Raw genomic sequence first — 20,939 nt, forward strand, 5'->3', positions numbered from 1 at the left:
GTCGTGATCGCGTGCAAGTTGCTGGAGTACTCGGCGTACAGCGTTGACTGGGAGTCGCATGGGAGACCAGCAGTCTCCGCAAGGTTGACGTCTCGACGCCAGCGCATCATTTGTAGAAATCGCTCGGTGGACGGTATAGCGCTGTCGGAGTTGGGGTATTTGTCGACGTCAACGCCGATCTTCAGCAACGTCTCGGCCGCCGCGCGCAACGGGAAGTTGGTCATCTCACACTGCGGGATGCCGGCAGAGCAGATCGAGGTGAAGATGGCGCGGCATGCGAGCGATTTCGCCATGTCGCCGATCTGCTGGGGCGTCGGGTGCGTTCCGGAGAACGGGAAGATCTTGTACTTGCCGTCGGACACGCAGGTCTGGAAGACCATGGTGTTGCGGGCGTAGAGCTCGTAGATCGTCGCGACCACTGTGGCATCGCACTGCTTGTCGGCAACAAGCGCAAATGATGGAGACGCGGGGGTTGCAGATGCAATCGGAGCCAACTCGAACACTGCGTTCTGGGTATCTTGAGCACTTGTCCACGACACGAGAAGCACTGCGAGAAGTACGCGCATCATCGAGTGGATCGCGCTCATGGGTCTTGGGGTCGATCTTGATACTGCTGTCCTGACCGAAGGAAAATCGCAACTGGTAACGCGAAAGAGAGTTTTGGTGTTGCTCAAAACGACAAGTGCAAGCACTTCTCTACGGTTACCGCACTCTGCCAACAGAAATGAGCTTGCCTGCTGGTGAGCACCAACTGGGGGTGCTTCTCTACCAACAAAGCAACTGCACCGCATAAGACAATCGCCACCATATAGAGCACCGAGCTCCCGATCATCCAATGCAGGCTTGGTTTCGTGAATTCGCCAACGAGACCAAATACGTGGGCTGTATGAATTAAACCTCCGTTGTGCGCTTCCGTTGATAGACCAAACGCATTGACTTTATACAAAACCTCTACAACACTGCCTTACATCAACTTCATCGACAACAATCCATAGTACAAGTTGCTATACAAGCACAAAAGATGCTAAGCTTACTGCCAGCACAGCAGCAGCCAGTTCAGGCTTGGACCAACTCAAAGACTCGGCAGCATTGGAAGCTGCTTCGCTCGAGGGAGGAACACCCGGGACAGAATCAGGGGTTTCTGCTGTTACGGTATCACCGACCGATGATGTGGACGACGATCCAATACTGCCACCAGCGCTGCCGGAGCCACGCAAGATTGGCAATTCTGGAAGTGCCATGATCATTTCTTGGCTGAACGGGCTGTTCACATCCGGCCGGTACTCCACCTTCATTCCCGTCGTGAGGCGCACCAAACCGTCCGTCGTGAGCGTGTACAGATTGCTGGCATATTCCGAGTACAACTTGGACTCGGAGTCGCAGGGAAGACCAGAACCTTCCGCAAGATTAACATCCCGCCGCCAATACAACATGTCCACGAACCGCTCTGTGCTTGGAATCACGTTGGGATTCATCGGGTGGTCCTTCATGTCGACCGAGATCTTGAGTTGGGTTTCAGCGGCAGCGCGAAGTGGGAACCCGCCCAAGTTGCACTCTGGGAGCCCGGCAAGCAGCGCAGAGCTGAAGATGGCGCGGCAAGCGAGCGAGCTGGCCATTTTTTCAATCTCCTCGGGTTCTGGGAAGGTCCCTGAGAATGGGAAGATCTGGTAGTCGGAGTCGTTGACGCACGTCTGGAAGACCATCATGTTGCGCTCGTACAGCTTGTAGATCGTCGCGACGGATTCAGCGTCGCACTCTGAGCTGTTGACCAACGCAAACGTAGTGGAGTCTGGTGCTGCAGTCGCAATGGGGGCCGGCTCGAACGTAGCACGTGGTGGGTCTTCATCGGCACTCGCCCAAGCAGCAACTTGCGCAATGACAAGGAGGTGCAGCAGCGAGTGTACGAAATTCATCGTTTTGAGTTCTTCGGTGAAGGTGGGGAGTCTTGGGAGGTGTGTGTGCCCACGTGGGTAATGCACAACTGATGAGCTCCGGGTCGCGTCCAGGCCTCAAGTTGGTACCCTTTCCATCACAAGCGCAACCGGAGCTTGAACACATTGACAGCCTGTCAGCGCCTGCTGTTGCCGATTCCTCTACAGCGTGTGCTCGTATGGCGAGGCAGGTGGCAATCTGTGTCATCGCTACATGTCCGTACAGTCAGATAAGAGCGCTGCAGAACGGATAAGTAGCCACGCATCTTGCGCACAGATCGCCCGACCAGCTCCATTTCCATACTACAATCGACCAGCGGGTCGAACGCATGTCGGACTGATAACGCAACGAGCCGGATACCGTCGTCAAAAGAGCAACACTACTACAGTAAAGAATTGAACACCACCAATCGATAGACCTCCACAAGTGGATCGCGCGATGTTCATATTTGACGTATTACACGCATTACGGCAATCAGGGTCACGGGTCCGCCACAATGGCAGAATAAATTGCAAATACTAGAGACAGTTGATACCTTGCCTATGCTGTCATCAGGAACACGCTGAGCAAAAAGCCCGTGATGGCGGTGGCAACTCCGTGAGCTGCGACCGACGGCGCGGCGTTGCCAGCCGCGGTCGAGTTCTCTTCGGCGCTGCTCGCCTCACTGTCGCTCACTTCAGAGCTACCGTCGCCTGCAGATACTGTGCCCGCCGTGTCGTCGCTACCGGTACTTCCGACAACCTCATCATCTTCTCCATCGGCATCGTACCACGACCCACTAGCAAGCTGATACTCGACCTGGTAGTTCGACAGCACGCGGATGGAGCTGTTGCTGCGGGCGATGTCTAGGTTCTCTTCATACTCGGCGTACAGCTCCGAGTCCGAGTCGTAGGGCACGCCCGCTTCCTTGGCGAGGTTCACGCAGCGACGCCAGGACATCATCTCCTGGAATCGTTCGGCCGTGGGCAGCGCCGCCCACCCGTTCACCTGATCCACGTGGATCTTGAGCAGCGTCTCCACTGCAGCCTTGAGCGGGAAGCCGGAGATTGTGCACTGCGGGAAGTCGGCGAGCAAGACGCCGGTGAAGACGGCAATGCAGGACGTGGACGACGCCATGTCCTCCACCTGCGCAGTCGAGGGCTTGGTCCCGAGGAAGGGGAAGATCTGGTACTGCGCGTCGGACACACAGACGTCGAACAGCGCGCGGTTCTTGTTGTAGATGACGTAGATGGTGCTGGACACGGTGCTGTTGCAGTCGACACTGTCCACGAGCTGGAACGTCGAGGAGGTTGACGACGCCGTGTCGATGGGCGCCAACGTCTCTTCCGGGGACGTCGAGTCCGACGACGCAGAAGTCGAGGGCGTCGAAGCCGTGGTGTTGGCGGTTGCATTGACTTCAGTGCCAACCGTTGGCGGCTCCGAAGCCCCGAAAGAGGAATCGGAACCGGAGGCTCTGACCTGCGCTACGAGGAACAACAGCAGCAGCGAGAGCATCGACGTGGTTGTCATTGTCGACGAAAGGTTTCCGTGGCGAAGTGGCCGTCGCGGAAGAAAGTGAAATGCGGGGCTGGGAGACCAGAGCACCCGACCAGAGAGGGTGAGCCGTAGAGACAGGAAGTGAGGCCGAGTTGACATGCATGACTCGCGACTGGATACCAGGAAGTCAGAAAACCCTGCGTGCATGCATATAGTGGTTATAGAAGATAACAGGCACATATATAATTCAAGACAATATTGCAGTAAGTCGTATGTAAACTGAAATGCAGCACTTTGTTATAATATGGGAAATGGGGGAGCGATACATCGCCCGTCTTTGACCGAGTTGAAGCCGTTAGGTTCGGGGCAGTGTCTCATGAGATAACCAGCACTTGGGCCGAGGAGAACGTCGAGCCTCAGACTCACTTGCTGTGCCATTGCAACACATTGTTTCGCCATTCTAGAGCCACCACTCCAAGGTCAAGCTGCTTCTCCCTTCTTCACGGATCAAATTGCGGCGCTGTCTACTTCAGGGCCTCAAGTTATGCCCGACCTGACCGGTAAGAACGGCGTTAGGTGGTGTCATAGAACTTGACACCGGTAGAGTACGGGTATTCCAAACGCATCGCCTCCCCACTTCACGTGGCGGTGGTTGTCAGTGGTGCGTTGCACCGTGATCGATGTCGGAACTTCGTTGTGACTATCGACGTAACGTTTTTCTTGTTTCACACTCTTCGTCTGGTGTCTTCAACAAGCAAGAAAGCGGAGGCGACTACAGCTACTGCAAGACTCCAGAGGTTTTGTGTGCAATCTACTATAGCACTCGACGACTCGATGGTGGTGCCGGCCTTGTCTCGACTGCTGGAAGACCCACTTGAAACACCGGCCTCGCTGCTTGCTACGACGTAGCCTGGCATCAAGTCGGCGGCACTGGCATCCGTGACCACGAGATCAATTGCGTCTTCGAACGTCTCGTACGAGCCGTTAGATAACCGAACGTCGACCGTCAGGTCCTCGTTCACCCGGATCGCGGTGTTTTTGATTGCTGCATCCAAGTTGGTCTCGAACTCCGCATAGAGCTCCGAGCTGCCATCGTGTGGTACCCCTGCAGCCTTGGCGAGGTCCACTTCATACCGCCAAACCAGCAGTTCCAGGAACTCCTCGGCGGACGGAACCTCATCGTTCGGGCTTTCCTCGAGATCCACACTTATCTTCAGCAACGTCTCCACAACGCTGACAAGTGGCATGCCACCAATTGTGCAAGCCGAGAAGTTGGCCTCGATGACGATGATGAACATGGCAATGCATGCGTCGGACTCGGCCATGCCCTGGATTTGAGCTTGGGTCGGATGATTGCCTTGGTACGGGAAGATCTGGTAGTCCGAAGCCGACACGCACAAGTCGAAGGCGGAGCGGCAATTCGAGTACAGCGTGTAGATGTTGTTCACCTCAGTGTTGCTACACTCTTCACTTTCAACGGTCTGGAACGTCGACGATTCCGAGCTTGGTTTCGCGATGGAAGCCTCGCCGCTGCCGCTGTTGGTCTCAGTTAAAGGTGAAGACCCACTGCTAGTAGTCGTGGTACTGCCGAAGCTACTGTCTGAGCTGGCGGATGCTGAGGTCGGACTTGCTACGACGATAGGAGCTCTGGTCGCTTGTGCCGATTGTGGCGTGTCTGAAGTTGCAGCGCTGGACTCGTCAGACCGAGGACTGCTGGAGCTTTCGGAATCGTATGAAGGACCGGACTCACTGAATTGGGAGCCGCTAGAGCTTTCAGATTCAACGGTATTGAGGGACGTAGCGGCAGGAGTCGTTGTGGTGGTGGGTACTGCCGTAGGTGTTTCTGCTGGAGCGTGTGTTGTGCTTGGAGGTTGCTCGGTTACCGATGAGGCAATCACAAGGGTCGACTCTGGGAACGTGACGGATGAAGAGGCCGAGGCTGAACCTGAACTAAAAGCACCAGCATCGCTGCTACCGGTGTCCACCATCGCGACTCCAGCGGCCACCAATGATTGATTGGAAGTATACCCTCGCACGCCATAACTCGATCCCGAGGCCACTCCGTGGCTGAAAAGCGGCGTGGCTACCACCAGCAGCCACGACGTGAAGAGCTGCTTCCTCCGCATCGCTACTGTGTTGAAGCAGGTCTTCACTCAGTGGAGAAAAAGAGAAGTGTGCCCTGCGCGCATCGAATACATGCAGATCGCCTAAATGCACATGACCAGCGCCTTTCGAACCAGGGAAAGCTGATCGATGATCGACCTTCCCATGGGCTCGTCGCTTACACTATGGACACTTGGGTGTCAAGACAGGCCACGACGCCAGCGAAAGCAGAGAATTTGTCATCGAGCGTCTCTGTATTCGTCGTCGAACATGGTGCAGAGAGCGCTACGAATTGCAGGCACATTTCCCGTTGTATGGAAGTTCGTCGACTTTGGGAGGCATAAGACAGGACCACAGCTTGGACCACAGCGTGCACTGTACTGCACGCTCATCATTTTGCCAGCGCTCCATCCCAGATGGCATGGGATATGAACACCTTGGATACACGCAGGATTCACAAGCGGTTGGTGACCAACTTGGTTCGTCCAGGGCCAAATACGCTTTGATCAGTGTAGGACCTCAGCGATCGCGCGTCTCCCTTCGGACTTTCCGATCCGCTTTGCTTTCTATTCAAATGGCTGGAACTGTTCATGGCGCTTCAAATTGCATTGCCAGGCAACATGCACTGAGAGATTCAATGAGGAGCGCCTGGAAACAATGCCACCGACTTGTGGGTGGGGCTTTTCCCGGACCGATGGAAAATGTCCTAGATAAGCTCGTTGCGGGGTTTTAAGCGTGGCGAGTGAACAATTCACTGCATACTCTTGCTGTGGACCATACTGAGTCCATTTTGGATCTTCACGCACGACGAGCACTCCGACAGCATGATGCTACCCGGTAGTTGCACCGATACCGTTAGAATCTCCATCAGACGTGCGCTCGGGGCTATTGAGTGTGGTGGTCATACGTCAGCTTCTTCTCATCATCACCGAGACAGGATTCCATCGCTCAGGTATCCGTACGGAAGGTCTGCATTTCCTCCTGAGTTGGGTCGCTTTCAATTCACTCGGACTGCGAATACCTCGGTGCTGCATGAACTAATGTCTCTTTACTGACCGGCTTGGGTGTCTTCAGCTCCGTCGTCGCTCCGGCCATCAGCCGCACAGAAATGGTTTGACAGTTCTCCACTTGGAGTTGATCAACTATAAAGCTCCAGAGTCATCGAAAGAGTGACCAGCAGCGCTTTCCGCTGAGATCGAGATGCAATACAGCAATCCTTCACGATGCTAGACGACAGAAGCGCGGAGAATTGTTGCAGCCTGAGGATCTCGCATTTGCCATCCCCCAGTAGACCGTAGTAAATTCAAGGCAAGTCTTCGGCTTGGATCCACCACCAGCATTTTAGCTGTCGACTCGGCAGATAAGTTGCAGATGTTGACTTGGAGCACTACCGTATCTGAATCCTCCGATGTGACTTTGTAGGCCATTATTTCTTCGTCTCTCTGTTTCAGCTTGCCGATCACCGACGCGAAGTGCTCATGAGACGCAGAGAAAACACCCGATTCCGCAGGTAGCTGCAGTACTCGCTCCAGTTCTTCGTGGTCTTGCGTCCACTGTTGAGTGACTATATCAACCAAAGTGGCGTTGCGTCTCAATTTCACCTCGCTAATAAGCTCCGTCGCCTCTGCGATTAAGCCCATTTCCTCTCTCAATTCGATCTTCTCAACCTTTTCCACCGCGTTTACGTGGATCATCAAGTCGCTTACAGCCATCTCGTTTACCACAATTTGATCTATGAAACGAATGTAGTCATCGACTAATTGCTGGATGGCCGGATTAGCACCAACTTGATCTGCTTTCGAGAGAATTTCCACTGCTGCTTGAACAATCTCAGCACGATCTTGCAGCTGCTAGCTTGAGGAGAAGCAGCAGAAGGATACACTTCGTCCAGGTGCACACGGGATTGATCTTGCTCTCCAGCTTGAAACTCCTGCGTTAGTACCGAAGCTTGGTTTTCAGCACAAGTAGCCATTCCGAGGTTGATCTCTGAAGAACGTGCAGAGTCAGAAACTTGTGTCACCCAAAGCGTGCCTTCTACTCCCAGAGGTTTCGCGGCGAATCAGGATACGGGCTGAATGTTGCCGAGCCTTCCCCTTGATGATGTATCAGCAAACCATTCATGGCGAAGTACACTTGCATTCTTGCGTCTTGAGCTTGAGTTCGACTGGAATGAGATCATCGTGAGCACGAACATCGTGCTTTCCCACCACCGCCGTACTATTATCGATTTCACCAAGCCAGTTGACCAGGAAATGGCAATGGATGCAACTTCCTTGGCAGGAGCATACAGCAAAGAAAAAGGATATTCAATCAATGTATACACAAGTCTATCGAGGAAGAAGGTGAAGAGCGGTGGAGATCCAGTACCACAGGATCTGGTCGACCTTACGCCAGCTCTTGGGCCAAAATGGTTTGGAGCTTGTACAGCGCTTCAGAAGCAGTCGGGCGCTTGAGGGGATTTACAGATACACAGGCACGCCCGAGCTCTGCCAGGGCCATCGGTCCCGACTCGGAGAAGACCACGCGGAGGCTTCCCTTCGTCACCTTGTGCATGATGTCGGTATCACGAAGCGGGCGCCAACTGGCGTCTCGGATTCGGTGCCGCGCTTGAGCGTACGGAGCCGAGAGCATGTCCAGCTCCGACAGTACGACGCCGAATGAGAACATGTCGGCGTTCGTGTCATACATCTCGCCACGAAGCACCTCAGGGGCCATCCACAGCGTCAAGCTCTTGCAGTCTGAGGATGTCTTGTATGTCTGCTTGGGAGACGTGCCGAAGTTGCTCACTTTGGCTTCCATCGCAGCGGTCAGAAGAACGTTGCGCGACTTTAAGTTGTTGTGGATCACTGGAGGAGACAGCGAGTGCATGTGCGCCAGCGCACTGCAAACCTGCATTGCAATGGTGGTCTTTTGTTTATCGAAGCCGACGCACCGCCGCTCGGTTTCATACCTGTGCAGCAGCGAGCGCAGGTCGCCACCTTCCATGAACTCTTGCACGACGCACAAGTCTGCGACGGAAGTCCACGCCACCCCGACAAATCGCACAATGTGTGGGTGGTCAATGGCAGCAGAAATCTTCACTTCAGCCAGGAACCCCTCGACGTGGTCTCCGTTCTCCTGGGCCTCTGTTAGCAGCTTCTTGACCGCGACCTTCTCGCCCTGGAACGAACCTGCGTACACTTGTCCAAAAGCTCCCTGGCCCAGCAGCTCTTCCAGTTGCACTTGTTCCCTTTGGATCCTCTTGCTAGCGATGACCTGGTCGTGCCACAGACCCGCAGCTTCTTCTTCTTGCCTCTTGTCCAGAGCTTCACAGTTGCCATCCACGTCCAAATTCGTCTCGATCTTGAGCTTGAACGTGGGCGACGGACTGCGATGGACCGAAATGCCGCCGATCTGGAGTCTGCTGGCTCCTTCAGCAGCGTGACTCGCGAGACTGAGCATTCTGTAGTGATATCTGGGATGACACGAACCGTGAGGGAAGCAGCAAAAGTGAAAGTGAACGACTCACAGAAGGGAGGTGCCCAGATTCCAAGGGAAGCAGCCGACCAAGTCGCTATTGCCGCTTTTTTGGGGATTCGTCGTCTCGCCCCAATCTACTAGTTTGCTGTCTCATGTGACGGGTCGTTGCTGCAGTAATACTGCACGATATGACTTCCGACATCTTGATTTTTGTATCCTGGATTTTTGATCGGAAGTTACCAACTCCACGCGTGGTTTTGCATCCTTTCGCACCGCTTCAGAGCGACGGCCGCCGCCTTGCGCGACGCGCTGTTTCAACGCCGTTCTGCTCGTTGGTTTACTTCCTGGGGGTGTCTGCCTTACGGTGAGAAGGAGCCGTACGTGTGTGGTGGAGAAACTGTTGGAGGCTTGTGGTGCTTGGGCTGCATGTGACGTGGCAACGAGTCAGAGTCGCTGAGATGGGTGGGTCCCTTGGTCGCTCTTCAACTTGTCCCCGAAGCAGCCGGATCGAGCGAGGGTGGCGATATGGCGACATGGCGACAGGATCGTTTTGACGCTGGAACTCTCCGCTGCCGAGTGAGATGGCGACCGAGAGAGGCTTGTCCCAGCGCTGACAACAGGACGGAGTTGACCATGAGAGGAGCTTGCACGCCAGTGTTGCCTTTAACATCGCCCTTCGCCGGTGTTGCGGTGACGAAGGCAGCCATGAATTCTGTTACCCAACTGTAGACGCGACGACAGATCATTGGGGACGACACCGTCTCCATCTATTAACGCTTGTTGGCGGTGCCGTTAGTTCCAAGCTGATACGCAAGGTCGATTAATGTCGAGGGCTACTGCAGTGCGGAGTCATTAACGCAGCAACGACGGTGTTACCGATCAGTAACACCTCTAACACCGAAGGCGAAAATGACCGTGGGCATAAACTCTTCAAATCCGATCCAGACAGGTATGCTCTCTCTGGTACCTCTGCACTCGATGTTGCATGTTGTGGTTCTGCTGCAGCTCGCAATTGTGTTTTATCACGATCCGAGTCAAGCCGTGAGCGCTTGCCATGCCGACCATGTTCACGACAAGTCTCGTTCGACGAGCTACTCTTACGATTCGAATCCGTTGACGTATTTTCCTTGCTGCTGTTGGACGGACCTCTGCTTCGGCTTCTGCTGTGCCTTCTCTTACATATGCGATCGGGACAGGAGTCGTCCATCGGCATAACATTACCGTAAACCGAGCGCCGTCGCTGCCGTTTGAGCCTTACGCTCTCGACATAACGCCTTGCACCTAGCTACATGTATTACAGCCTCTCTCCCGTCCACCTCGCATTTCCGAATCAATACTTCGTATAATACAAACCATTCCTAAACCGCCCTCACAACGAATTCCAGTGTATCTTTACCTTCGGTAGACTGCTTGTGAAAGGATTGTGGATGCCAATACAAGTATGGCTTGCCGTCCGCGAGACGTCTAACAATCAGCAACCCGACTTCGAGCAGCTCAGCTAATCACAATGTTATGTAATACCCGATACACCTTCTGGCAACTTCTATGGGAACTGCGTGTGCTTACCGTACCAGCTTCTTCAGGTCAATACTATCCACTATTGTTGTCTCACATCGTACACTACCTGGCATGCCTGCCTAATCACTCCAACCTTGCTCTCAAGTATAGCACCATGAGCATTAGCAGCATGGAGCAAATGCGGTTTCACGGTCAGACGTTCGCGATAACACGTTACGCAGTCTCAGGCCACAGCTTTGCTAACAAATGGCGGACCGTCTCAAATTGAGCGGCTCAACAGCAGCATGGGATAGGATAGTGATGTACACAAACAGCTTTACGTTCGAACAACGAAATAGCAGATCGCACAAAGTTGTCTTCAAAAGTATCCTTCGAGCCCTGTTCCCGTCTGAACAAACTGTCAGCAGCTGACCTTTTGGAACACCGTACGAATCCAATTGGTCTAAGCATACCAAAAAGGCACAATCTACAGTCTCTCGCTTCAGAGAAGCTACTCGGCGCAAGCAGCTCACTTTAGTTTTTCCTCCTCCTCACTCAGCTCAACCTGACCGGATCATGCGGGTTTTTGCGTCACTACTGGTTCTTGCGGGTCTCGCGACAAGCGCAACAACTGCAATTGACGGTGCGTGCACCGGCCCCAATGCTCGAACGGAACCCCCGGTCGGCGCAGTTGTCGTAGACGCTACGGGCACGTACGCTGGTAGTTTCAAGACAGTATCCGAGGGCGTGGCACACTTGCCCAACACGACGGTGGAGCACACTCTCTTTGTATTCCCCGGTGTCTACAAGGAGCAAGTTGTCGTTCCGAAGCTGAAGGGGTCACTGGTGGTTCAAGGATACACGTGCGACGCGATGTCATACGCTGACAACGAGGTGACTATCACTCACGCGATGGCGCAGAAGGACGTCCCTGCCAGTATCACAAGTGGGCGCGACGCTTACACCAGCACGCTGTGGCTCAAGCCGAACAACGTGAAGGTGTACAACCTCAACGTCGCCAATACGGCTGGTAATGTAGGTCAGGCGATTGCCATGAAGGTCGACGGTACCAACTACGGTTTCTACGCTTGTAACCTCACCGGATATCAGGACACTTTGTACGCCAACAAGGGCCCAGAACTCTTTGCACGATCGTACATCAGCGGCGCCGTCGACTTCATCTTTGGACTGTACGCAAAGGCTTGGTTCGAGTCGTGCGATGTCGAGTCGGTCGGTAAGGGCTGCGTCACGGCCGATGGACGAAACAACGACACCAACCCGTCATACTACGTATTCAACAACGCGCGCGTCTTCGGTTCAGGCGGCGCTGGAACAGCTTTCCTAGGCCGTCCGTGGAAGCCGTACGCTCGCGTTGTCTGGCAGAACAGCGAGCTCAGCGATGTCATCAACCCGCAAGGCTGGCAGGAATGGAACAACGACCCCAACACGCAGAACGTCTACTTCAAGGAGTTCAACAACAGCGGACCCGGCGCGACTACCGACAAGCGAGCGGCTTTCAGCGGACAGCTAGCTGCTTCCGTGGCCATCACGGACATCCTCGGCGAGGGTTACAAATCGCAGTGGTGGGTCGACACCAAGTACTTGTAGGCGATGTGATTCTACCCGGGTTAAAGCACACAATCACACGTTTGATGGACACAACAGAGTAAAGTGGAATACTCAGCTCAGCTCACGTGCAAGGCAATTGGTATCACTTTGTGCGACCGCCTCGTATCATACCATTTGACATCATCTAGTGTCATCTTCAGCTGAGATACCATTGAGATAAGCAGCAAGTCGTAGCGGCCGGGACACACAACCGATTCCTCCACCGAAACAGAGACGACTTCTTCGCAAAGTGTCAAGGTGAATACTGCTTTTCGACGGCGTGGGGTTATATCAAAACTTATTTTCGTTTTGTTTTGATAGACGAAAGCAAAGGTCGGATACCCGTATCCTGTTACGTCGCACCCGGCACTGCCATGGCTAAAAAGACCCCGTTTCCGTAACAATGACCAACTTGTCCTGCTGTCCTGATAAATCCACTCCACATGGCAACTCTGGCAATCAATTTTGCAGCACAAAAAGCTATCAAGAATGTACCTGAAACCAAAATCGAAAGCAACGAAGTCAACGACAGCAACGAAGCCCAAGTACTGGATCAGACACTTCATCGGTTCTTCACAGTCCAATGGAGTACTCCAGCGAAAGCAAGTCTGGAAGCCGTACGCATAACTCGCAATTACCAAGCAGACACGACATTTCACCCTACGCAACCCTCCTCAAGCTGCACAAGACCCGCTACCCGCCTACCTCAGCCAATTCACGACTCGAGATCAAAAACGACAACCCCCTCCACGACAGACGACAGACATCAAGTCACGTCACGTCTTGCATATTATAAGGCTTCTGTAGGAAAAAAAAACACATAAACATCAAATAGAAGGCCACCTTACCACCACAGTTTCAGTTGAGTAGCTTCCTCATCTTATCCGGCCAGCAAGAAACTTACAAGTCTTGGTTTGTAAAATATACCTTTTGCCATAATGGGACCAGCGTATGGATATCGATCGTCCCCACGCTCCGTGAAGCGGGGTCATGTCCATATTCAACGAGCCGAGCCGTATTCTAGATAACCCCGCAGTAGAAAAAAATATATCAGCTAGGCACCCGATGCAGAGTCCAAGATCTCTGGTGAAACAATGCGGTAGCTAATATCTGATCGTCAAGACCCTTCAACAACTACGATTCTGCTAAAGATTTAGCCGAGAACTCCAAAAAGAAACATCAATAGAGCACTTTACACCTTGAGCTTTGCAGTCACTTCGTAGTCAAAAATCGTTAACTAAATAAAAGCAGGTCCACACTCAACGCCTCCAAATGGAGGGTTCATCCTCTGGCCATGCCTCTTATCTTCAACGAGCCTTAACGGAACGTACACTAGGACTCGAGCAAGATCGGTAGTCCACGCCAGAAAAAATCTCCGGGAAACTAGCAGCAATCTCACGCGAGCAAACTCGCGCACTGTGACCGCGTCTTACGCCCATACATGTTTAGCTTCCTCAATCAACTCCGCAGTCAGCATCTTCATATTCTCGTTTGACCGCAGTAAATCCACGCTCATTTCGTTGCGCTGATCTCCCAACCGATACCTTGTTCCTAATTTTTCTCTCAGCTTGTTTGTTAGATCCAGCACCTCTTGCAGTTGATTGTAGCTGACATTACCCCCGCCTTGAAGCCAACTGAGTCGATTCGACAGCTTTACTTGTACTCGTTGCAACTCTAGGGTGTTAGCCTCCTGTTTCTTGTACACCGAAGCCAGCTTCTCGTGAGAAGAACTCGCCGATCCTGTACCAGAAGACTCGTCCAGTAATCGTTCTAGTTCTTCTTGGCTACTGTTCCATTCTTGAGCAACAATCGCAGCTAGAGCTGTGTCACGGCGCCGTTCCTCTTTGCTAATTACCATTGCCAGCTCTTTGATCTGGTTCATGTGCTCTCTTGCTTCCACTGCATCAATATTCGCACCAACTTTCACGTACGCCAGGGCGTCCTTCATTGCAGTTGAATTCAGCGCAATCTGCTCGCTCATGCGGGTATAATCCTTGATCAAATTATGGCCCGGAGGGCTGGTGGACACTTCTTCTGCCCAAGCCATAGTCTCCGTTGCTGCATGAAAGATTTCTGCCGTTTGCAATTTCTCCTTTTGGTATTGAGGAGTGTTTGTGTCACACCTCGACTGTTCTGTTGTGTAGATCTTCGTCTTCTTTGTCTCCTGCATGCATAAATGAGAAACAGACTCCGGGAGGTCTTCATCCAGTTCTGAAGACGTCATTTCTTTATGACTCCCCAAGTGAGTTCGCGGTCGTTTCTTCTTGTGATCACAAAGAGGTTCTTGGGGTGAAAATCTCTTCCGACTTTCGCTTCTCATCTGTCGACGCGGTGTCGATCCGGATCCGTTCGCTTCCGCATATTTGGAATTGTAGCGCAGATGAGATTTTGCCCTAGCGTAGGCAAAACACTGGCGATAACGCCGCTCCTCTTCTGGGTCGTTAGCTAGCATTGCTAGCGTCACGTGTTTAGTTTCCAGCCACTTGGTGAAGTTCGTCTCGTGTTTACTCTTTGACTCTGCGCGATTCAGTATCATGGAAATCGGTCTTAGCTTCTCGCCTGCCATCATGCGGCCGTTGAGACCTTTCCCTTCGTTCGCCTGCACGAATTCGTCAGCAGACAGAACTTCTGTTGCCAACAGCTCGCTACGACAGCGAAATGGATCTCGGTTTGGCTGGAATGACTTGTCCTGCCACTGGTTAGCCTTTCGTCGTCGTCGGAGCTCCCAAGCTCTCGAGTCTGCAAAGTCCAGACGAAAACGACGTTCCACCTCCGGATCCCCTCGAAGGGATCCCATCGTCACATTTCTTCTCAGCAACCACAACTCAAAACTGCGCTCGTATTTTGTACTTGTCTCTCCAGGCAGTAGCAGCACTGGGATCGCCCTCGACAACGAATCTCTAGCTTCGTCTAGCGCCATTTTCTCTTCTTCATACAGGAACTCGTCCAGCAGCATGACCCGAGTCTCCAATACATTGTAATAACGGTCTTGGTTATCGTGTGGGGGGCGATATTCCTCTCGAAGCACTGGTCTCGAGCGGGATGCCTCTCTCATGCTGAACAATTGTAAATGTCGACGGGTCCTTTGGTAGAAAGATTTGTGCGTTCTGGTAAAGCCGTTCAAATGATATGCACCACGGATGGTGACCACACAACTGTGAGTCTATCTACACATTGATCTACTTGCTGCTTTGTGTTTATACTGGATAATGTTTGCACTTGCACGTTTGACTTTCATGGCTAGCGACAAGACTTCACTATTTGAGCGCAACATGTTTACACACAGCGTTTGTCGGTGAACATCCAGCAGAGATTGACAACCAACGTCGTTGCCAACTTACCCGACAAATTCTGCAATTCGGGGAGTTGGACGCCTTTGGCAGTCCTTCACCTCGAGCCGCAAGACCAGCACTTCTTCTCTTTTCTGGTCCAGTTTGGCGTATATCAACGTCAACTTCTCGTGGAGAGAACTCGGCGTCTCTTTTCCTGTCCATCTCTGCAGCAGTCGAGGTGGTTCTTCTTGTCTGTTACCACATACGTAGACGACAGCAGCCAGCGCAGCGTCTCGACGCTGCTCCGTGTTGAGAGACTTCGCCAGCTCCTTGATCTGGACTAGATGCTCCGACTCATCGACACTGTATGCTCATGATCGCTTTCACATAGGCCAGCGAGTCCTTCATTGCAGTCTCATTTAGCGAAATCTGACCACTCAAGCGAACGTAGTGGTCGGTTAGACGCTTCTTGACGGGGTCGCGTTTTGCCTATCTGGAGCAGCAGTATGGCCAGACCCACTGCTTGCTCTGCTTTCACCAGAATGCCCTTTGCTGCTTGCAGGACCTTAACTTCCTGACCCTCACGTTCGCCCTATATGTCTGGAACAACACTACAAGTTGGTAGCTCTTCCGCGAGACGTCCTGCACTTTCAAGCGGCAGGTACGGTTGGGGAGGCTTGAACCTGAGCCACAATTTCGCTTGCTGGCGCTGTGCTACATGTAGCATCTGCACTCGGTCGGTGGTAAACTATTGTCATTTCCATTCCCAGCGTCGTTGCTCAAACTCCTGAGTCCTCTCTCGATTTATTGGCAACGAAAGTTCACCTGCGCTTTCAGCTTCGTCACATGGAGAACTGTGTTTCTCGTCAGCACGTAACCACATTCAGTCCGCACACCCTTATTCTGCAAGACATCTTGTGGTGCTGCATTCGATTCGCTAGCATCGGATTCAATCTTTGAACACTTCGAGGCCCAGTTATCAGCTTCGCTTGAGGTGCTTCTTTTCACACGTCGGGGTTGGTAGCCTGAGCACGCTTTCTCCGGGTATGCTCCATTGATTTGGTGTAACCAAAACATTGACGATACTGACGCTCCTCCTCTGGGTCAGTCTCCAGCATCGTCAAGGTAATCTTCTTGTTCGACAACCACCACGTGAAGTTCTTCTCGTATCGAATCGTACATTCACCGGGTTTCAACACCATCGCGATCAGTTTGAGCTTCTCACCAACGCGCATAGTTCCATTTGGACTAAGCGCCTCCATTGACCTCAAGAATCCATCATCTGAGTCACGAGTAGCTCACTGCGGCATCGAGATCCTCCATAGTGGGCTGCTGGAGGTTTCGGTGGCTCTCGGACTTGTGGTTCTGGGACTACGCTTATTTTTTCCTGGTTGTGATGACTTTGATATCGGTCGCTCATTCCTCGAGGTTGTGAGCTCTTTCACGTCGGCCCGGCGTGAACCTCGAATCGAAGTTTAGCTTTTTTCTCCAGGTCATTTACAAACATCTGGAGTTGTTCTCAATCAGCTCGAGTTTTCATGAACCCTGCGTTGATCAATTAAGATCTCGGCAGCTAACCGTACACTAAAACGCAAAGTTCACCATAATATGTGTATGCAATGGACACCAGTTCCTCAATCAAGTATCTTCTTTGAGCGACAATAAACTTTGTGTCTTCGACCAATTCGATGGTTTGCTTCCAGATCCTCTTCACTCTGCAGCGGACTCAGGTATGCTATCCCCATAGCAAATATCTTCATTTTCGCCTTCGACATCATCGTCCTCACTGCGACGACCGTGGACGTATTCCAGCACAACTCAATGGTGACAAAGGGCACGGCCCCGTTAATGAGCTTAGTGCTAATGTTGTGGCGCATCGACGGCCTTCTCTTCGACGTCCACGTCTCGAAGGTTGTAAAGAAGGACCTGCTCCCGTCCTTTCAACCATAGTGATCGAAAACACGTCCGCTTTTCGACGAATAGTTGCGATAATCTTCAAACGGGTTGAGTGCAATGCACAGCCGCCTTTCAGCTATGGTATCCAGAGGTGCGCTTCTTCGATCAACTCCATCGACATTTTGTAGATCGCCGCATTTGAGTGCGCCAACTCCACACAAAGGAATTTGCGCTGATCCTCCAGCGCAGATCGCTCAGACAACACTGCTTCCAGTTCGCGTGATAAATCTTGTAATTCGTGCACGTGGTTGTCCCTACCTGCACTTAACCCGGTCTTCAGCTTAGATTGCAAGCGTACCAGCTTTTCACAGTTGCGGCCAAGTTGGCTGTAGATAGTCGTCAATTGCTCGTGTGATACACGTGGCGTATCAATCAAACCAACTTGTCCAACTAGATTCTCGAGCTCTTCGCGTCTTCCTCTCCACTCCTGTGCTATTACAGCAGCAAGAACAGTATCGCGCCGTTGCCTCTCATCGTTGATTAACACTGTTAGTTCGTCTATTTGTTTGAAGTGCTCTGCCGCTTCGGGATCGCTAGCGGCGTGATTCATTTTGACGTAGTGCAGTGAATCCTCCAGTGTTAACTCATTGTGCGATACCTGGTTGCTCAATTGAGTGTAGTCTTTGACCAATCGCTTTTCCGCTGGATCCGCGGTCACTTGTGCAGCTTTCTTGAGCACCTCCGTTACAATGAGGCGGATATCGGCGTTGTGAAGTTGCCCTGGTTCACTTTTCACACTTGATACAGCGTTACTGGGTGGAGCGTGAAGTGGTGGTACACGTTTTTCGAGCGCTTGAGCTTCTTGAACATCAGAAGACGACGTTGACCAGTACACATTGGCTCCATTCTCAGCTCGATCTCGGTTGCTCAAACGCTTCACCTCGTGCTCAAGCTCCCTAACGCGATGATTCAACTTTTCTTCCAGGTGCTTCATCTGCAACGCTACACTTTCTACCCGCTCTGTTGTAGAGATATCACGCTGAAGTGGGATTTTTTGGCTGGCATGCACTTCACGGTCTAACGACCCCCCACGGTCGTTATCATAATCGATTCGTGGGCGCTTCGACTGTCTTTCATCATCACCACGATTAATTTCCCTGTCCGCGCTTTGTTTTCTCGTCCTGCTCTGAGGACTTCGACTTCGGCTGCGCGAACGCGGGCGGGACGTCGAGCGCTCTTCTTCTGCGTCACCCCAGTGCATTTTATCTGCAGAAGTTGCTCGAACATATGCGAATGTTTGTCGGTAACGACGTTCTTCTTCAGGGTCATCGCTCAGCATGGAAAAGGACACGTTCTTCGTCTCAAGCCAATACCTGAAGCGGTCCTCATACCGATTAAGAGACTCATTAGGCCTCAGTACAATTGCGATTGGCTTCAACCGCTCCCCAACGCGCATCGGTCCATTAGGTCCGTAATTCCACTGCATTGACCTCATGAACTGATCAGAGAACATTACTTTGGTCTCCAGCAGCTCACTGCGACTTCGAATTCGCTGACATCGTCCCTCCGTACTTGCCTCCCTTTGACGAAATCGGAAATGTCTGCTCACGGTGTTGAACCAAACTTGCAGGGCACACGTCCCAGAAAACCGAGAAACTGGGGTTGAGTAAAGTTTAGCATTTTTGCACTCCAGCAGTGTGGTGAATCAACTCCATTGACAATCTGCATATTGCATTGTACACGCAGAGTTGCACTGATACTCGAGCACAGGCCTTACTGATAGCACTGATCTCTCTCGTAACTCTTGAAATTGGGTGTCCTTGCCAGTCTAGTCTCCAGCCAGTTCAGACACAATATTCGATATCTCGGGTGTAAGAACCACTGGCTGCGTCAGACTCTCGTTCTCGTTGTTTCTTTCCATTCCTGCGCGGTAACTACAGCAAGACGCACTATCACCGCTTTCGTGTACATGTTGAACCAGAGAATCTTCCATCGCCGTCTCGTTCGTGATCGATCGCCAAATGTTTAGGAATCGGAAGTATGTGGGCCACCTTAATTCACGTTAAGTACGTAATGTCTTTTCGGTCACCGCCACCAGCCAAGTCAGTGGCCATTCAGTCGAGTGGAAGTTGGATTGAGTTGCTCGTTCTTGCTGCAGATACGTCGAGATGCCGCGTAAAGGAGGCAAGCGCGTACGTACCATCATCTTTGCTGCTCTCTTCTGCGTTGATTCATGCCTGTAGCAGCTCTCGACGCTTTCTACAAGTTGTAAACATCCGCGACTGACACTTTTGTTGTTGGTGAAATTGTTTTTATTTCTTGCAGAGGAAAACTCGCACCCACGTGGTGGAAGCCCCCACTGTGGAGAAGGATGACACGCCCATGAGCTTCGTGTTCAAGATGGGAAAAGTGCCTGGTGTCGTGGGCAGCCTCGTGCAGGACATGCGCCGCGTCATGGCCCCGTACACGGCCGACAAGCTGCGCGAGAAGCGCAAGAACACGCTCAAGGACTTTGTGCATGTGGGCGCGCCGCTGGGCGTCACGCACTTTATCTTCTTCACCAACACGGAGGCCGGCACCAACCTCAAGATCGCGCGCATCCCGCGCGGCCCCACACTGTCGTTCAAGGTGACCAAGTACTCGCTCATGAGCCAGATGCACCTGGTGGTGAAGCGTCCGGTGGACGCGTCGCAGGCGCTCAAGGCCAAGCCGCTCGTGGTGCTCAACAACTTTACGGCTCCTGACGATCACATCAAGCTGATGAACGTGACGTTCCAGAACATGTTCCCGGCTATTGACGTGCAGACGGTGGCGCTGTCCGAGTGCAGACGTGTGGTGCTGTTCAACTACGAGAAGGAGACGGACACGGTGGAGTTCCGGCAGTATGTCATCCGTGCCGCACCGCTGGGGCTCTCGCGCAGTGTGAAGACCATCGTGAAGGCCAAGGTGCCCAACCTGAACAAGCTCGAGGATATCAGTGAGTACGTGCTGGGCAACGGCGCTGGCATTGGCTCGGCTTCGGACAGTGAAGTGGACGACGAGGCGTCGCACGTGACGCTGCCCGACACGTTCCGTGGTCGTGGAAACCGCAAGGCAGAGAAGAGCGCCGTGCGTCTGACGGAAATCGGACCACGCCTTACGCTGAGCCTTACCAAGGTGGAGCGCGGCATCTGCGAGGGTGACGTGCTGTATCACGCCTACAAGAGCAAGACGCCAGAGGAGGCTGCCAAGGCCAAGGCCAAGCACGAAGCTGCGACGGCTCTTAAGCGCCAGCGTCGTGAAGAGCAGGAGTCGAATGTGGCCAAGAAGCAGGAGGTCAAGGACGCCAAGAAGGAGCGCAAGGCGGAGCGCAAGCGCAAGCGTGAGGAGGACGACGAGTACGACGAGACTACTGCCAAGACCGGTGGCAAGGACGACGACTCGGAAGTGGACGACGTGGAGTACTACCGCCAAGAGGTCGGCGAGGAGCCCGACACGTACATGTTCCCTGAAAAGAAGAAGGAGTCGAAGAACAAGAATCAGAAACCCACCGAGACGAAGGCAGCGAAGGTGCAAAAGCCGTCGGAGGTGGCAGCTTCAGACAAGAAGCACCGCTTCCTACGACCCGGCGCCAAGGCCCCCAAGGGCCAGGTCATCCGCCAGCGCCAACCGAAGAAGAAGTAAGTCGCTTCTACCCCAACTTTGCCAGCAGAACCT

The 20,939-nt window shown here is 52.8% G+C and overlaps 3 protein-coding genes across 3 annotated transcripts; 2 read left to right on the top strand and 1 right to left on the bottom strand.

The window, feature by feature from the left end:
- Positions 1-11,043: 11,043 nt before the first annotated feature.
- On the top strand, positions 11,044-12,075 carry KRP23_8168 (Pectinesterase; the record flags this gene model as incomplete). The annotated part of the gene is made up of 1 exon (XM_067893574.1): positions 11,044-12,075. One exon carries the CDS (start codon positions 11,044-11,046, stop codon positions 12,073-12,075), a length of 1,032 nt encoding a protein of 343 aa, XP_067743091.1.
- A 1,429-nt stretch (positions 12,076-13,504) lies between these two features.
- KRP23_8169 (uncharacterized protein) lies at positions 13,505-15,130 on the bottom strand (the record flags this gene model as incomplete). The annotated part of the gene is made up of 1 exon (XM_067893576.1): positions 13,505-15,130. One exon carries the CDS (start codon positions 15,128-15,130, stop codon positions 13,505-13,507), a length of 1,626 nt encoding a protein of 541 aa, XP_067743092.1.
- Positions 15,131-19,411: 4,281 nt separating this feature from the next.
- On the top strand, positions 19,412-20,906 carry KRP23_8170 (Suppressor of SWI4 1-like protein; the record flags this gene model as incomplete). The annotated part of the gene is made up of 2 exons (XM_067893577.1): positions 19,412-19,435; positions 19,569-20,906. The coding sequence occupies 2 exons, from the start codon at positions 19,412-19,414 to the stop codon at positions 20,904-20,906; spliced, it is 1,362 nt and encodes a 453-aa protein (XP_067743093.1).
- Between the last annotated feature and the right edge of the window lie 33 nt (positions 20,907-20,939).

The sequence above is a fragment of the Phytophthora ramorum genome, assembly GCF_020800215.1.
Source record: "Phytophthora ramorum isolate Pr-102 chromosome Unknown Phyram_PR-102_s0007, whole genome shotgun sequence".
NCBI lineage: Eukaryota > Oomycota > Peronosporomycetes > Peronosporales > Peronosporaceae > Phytophthora > Phytophthora ramorum.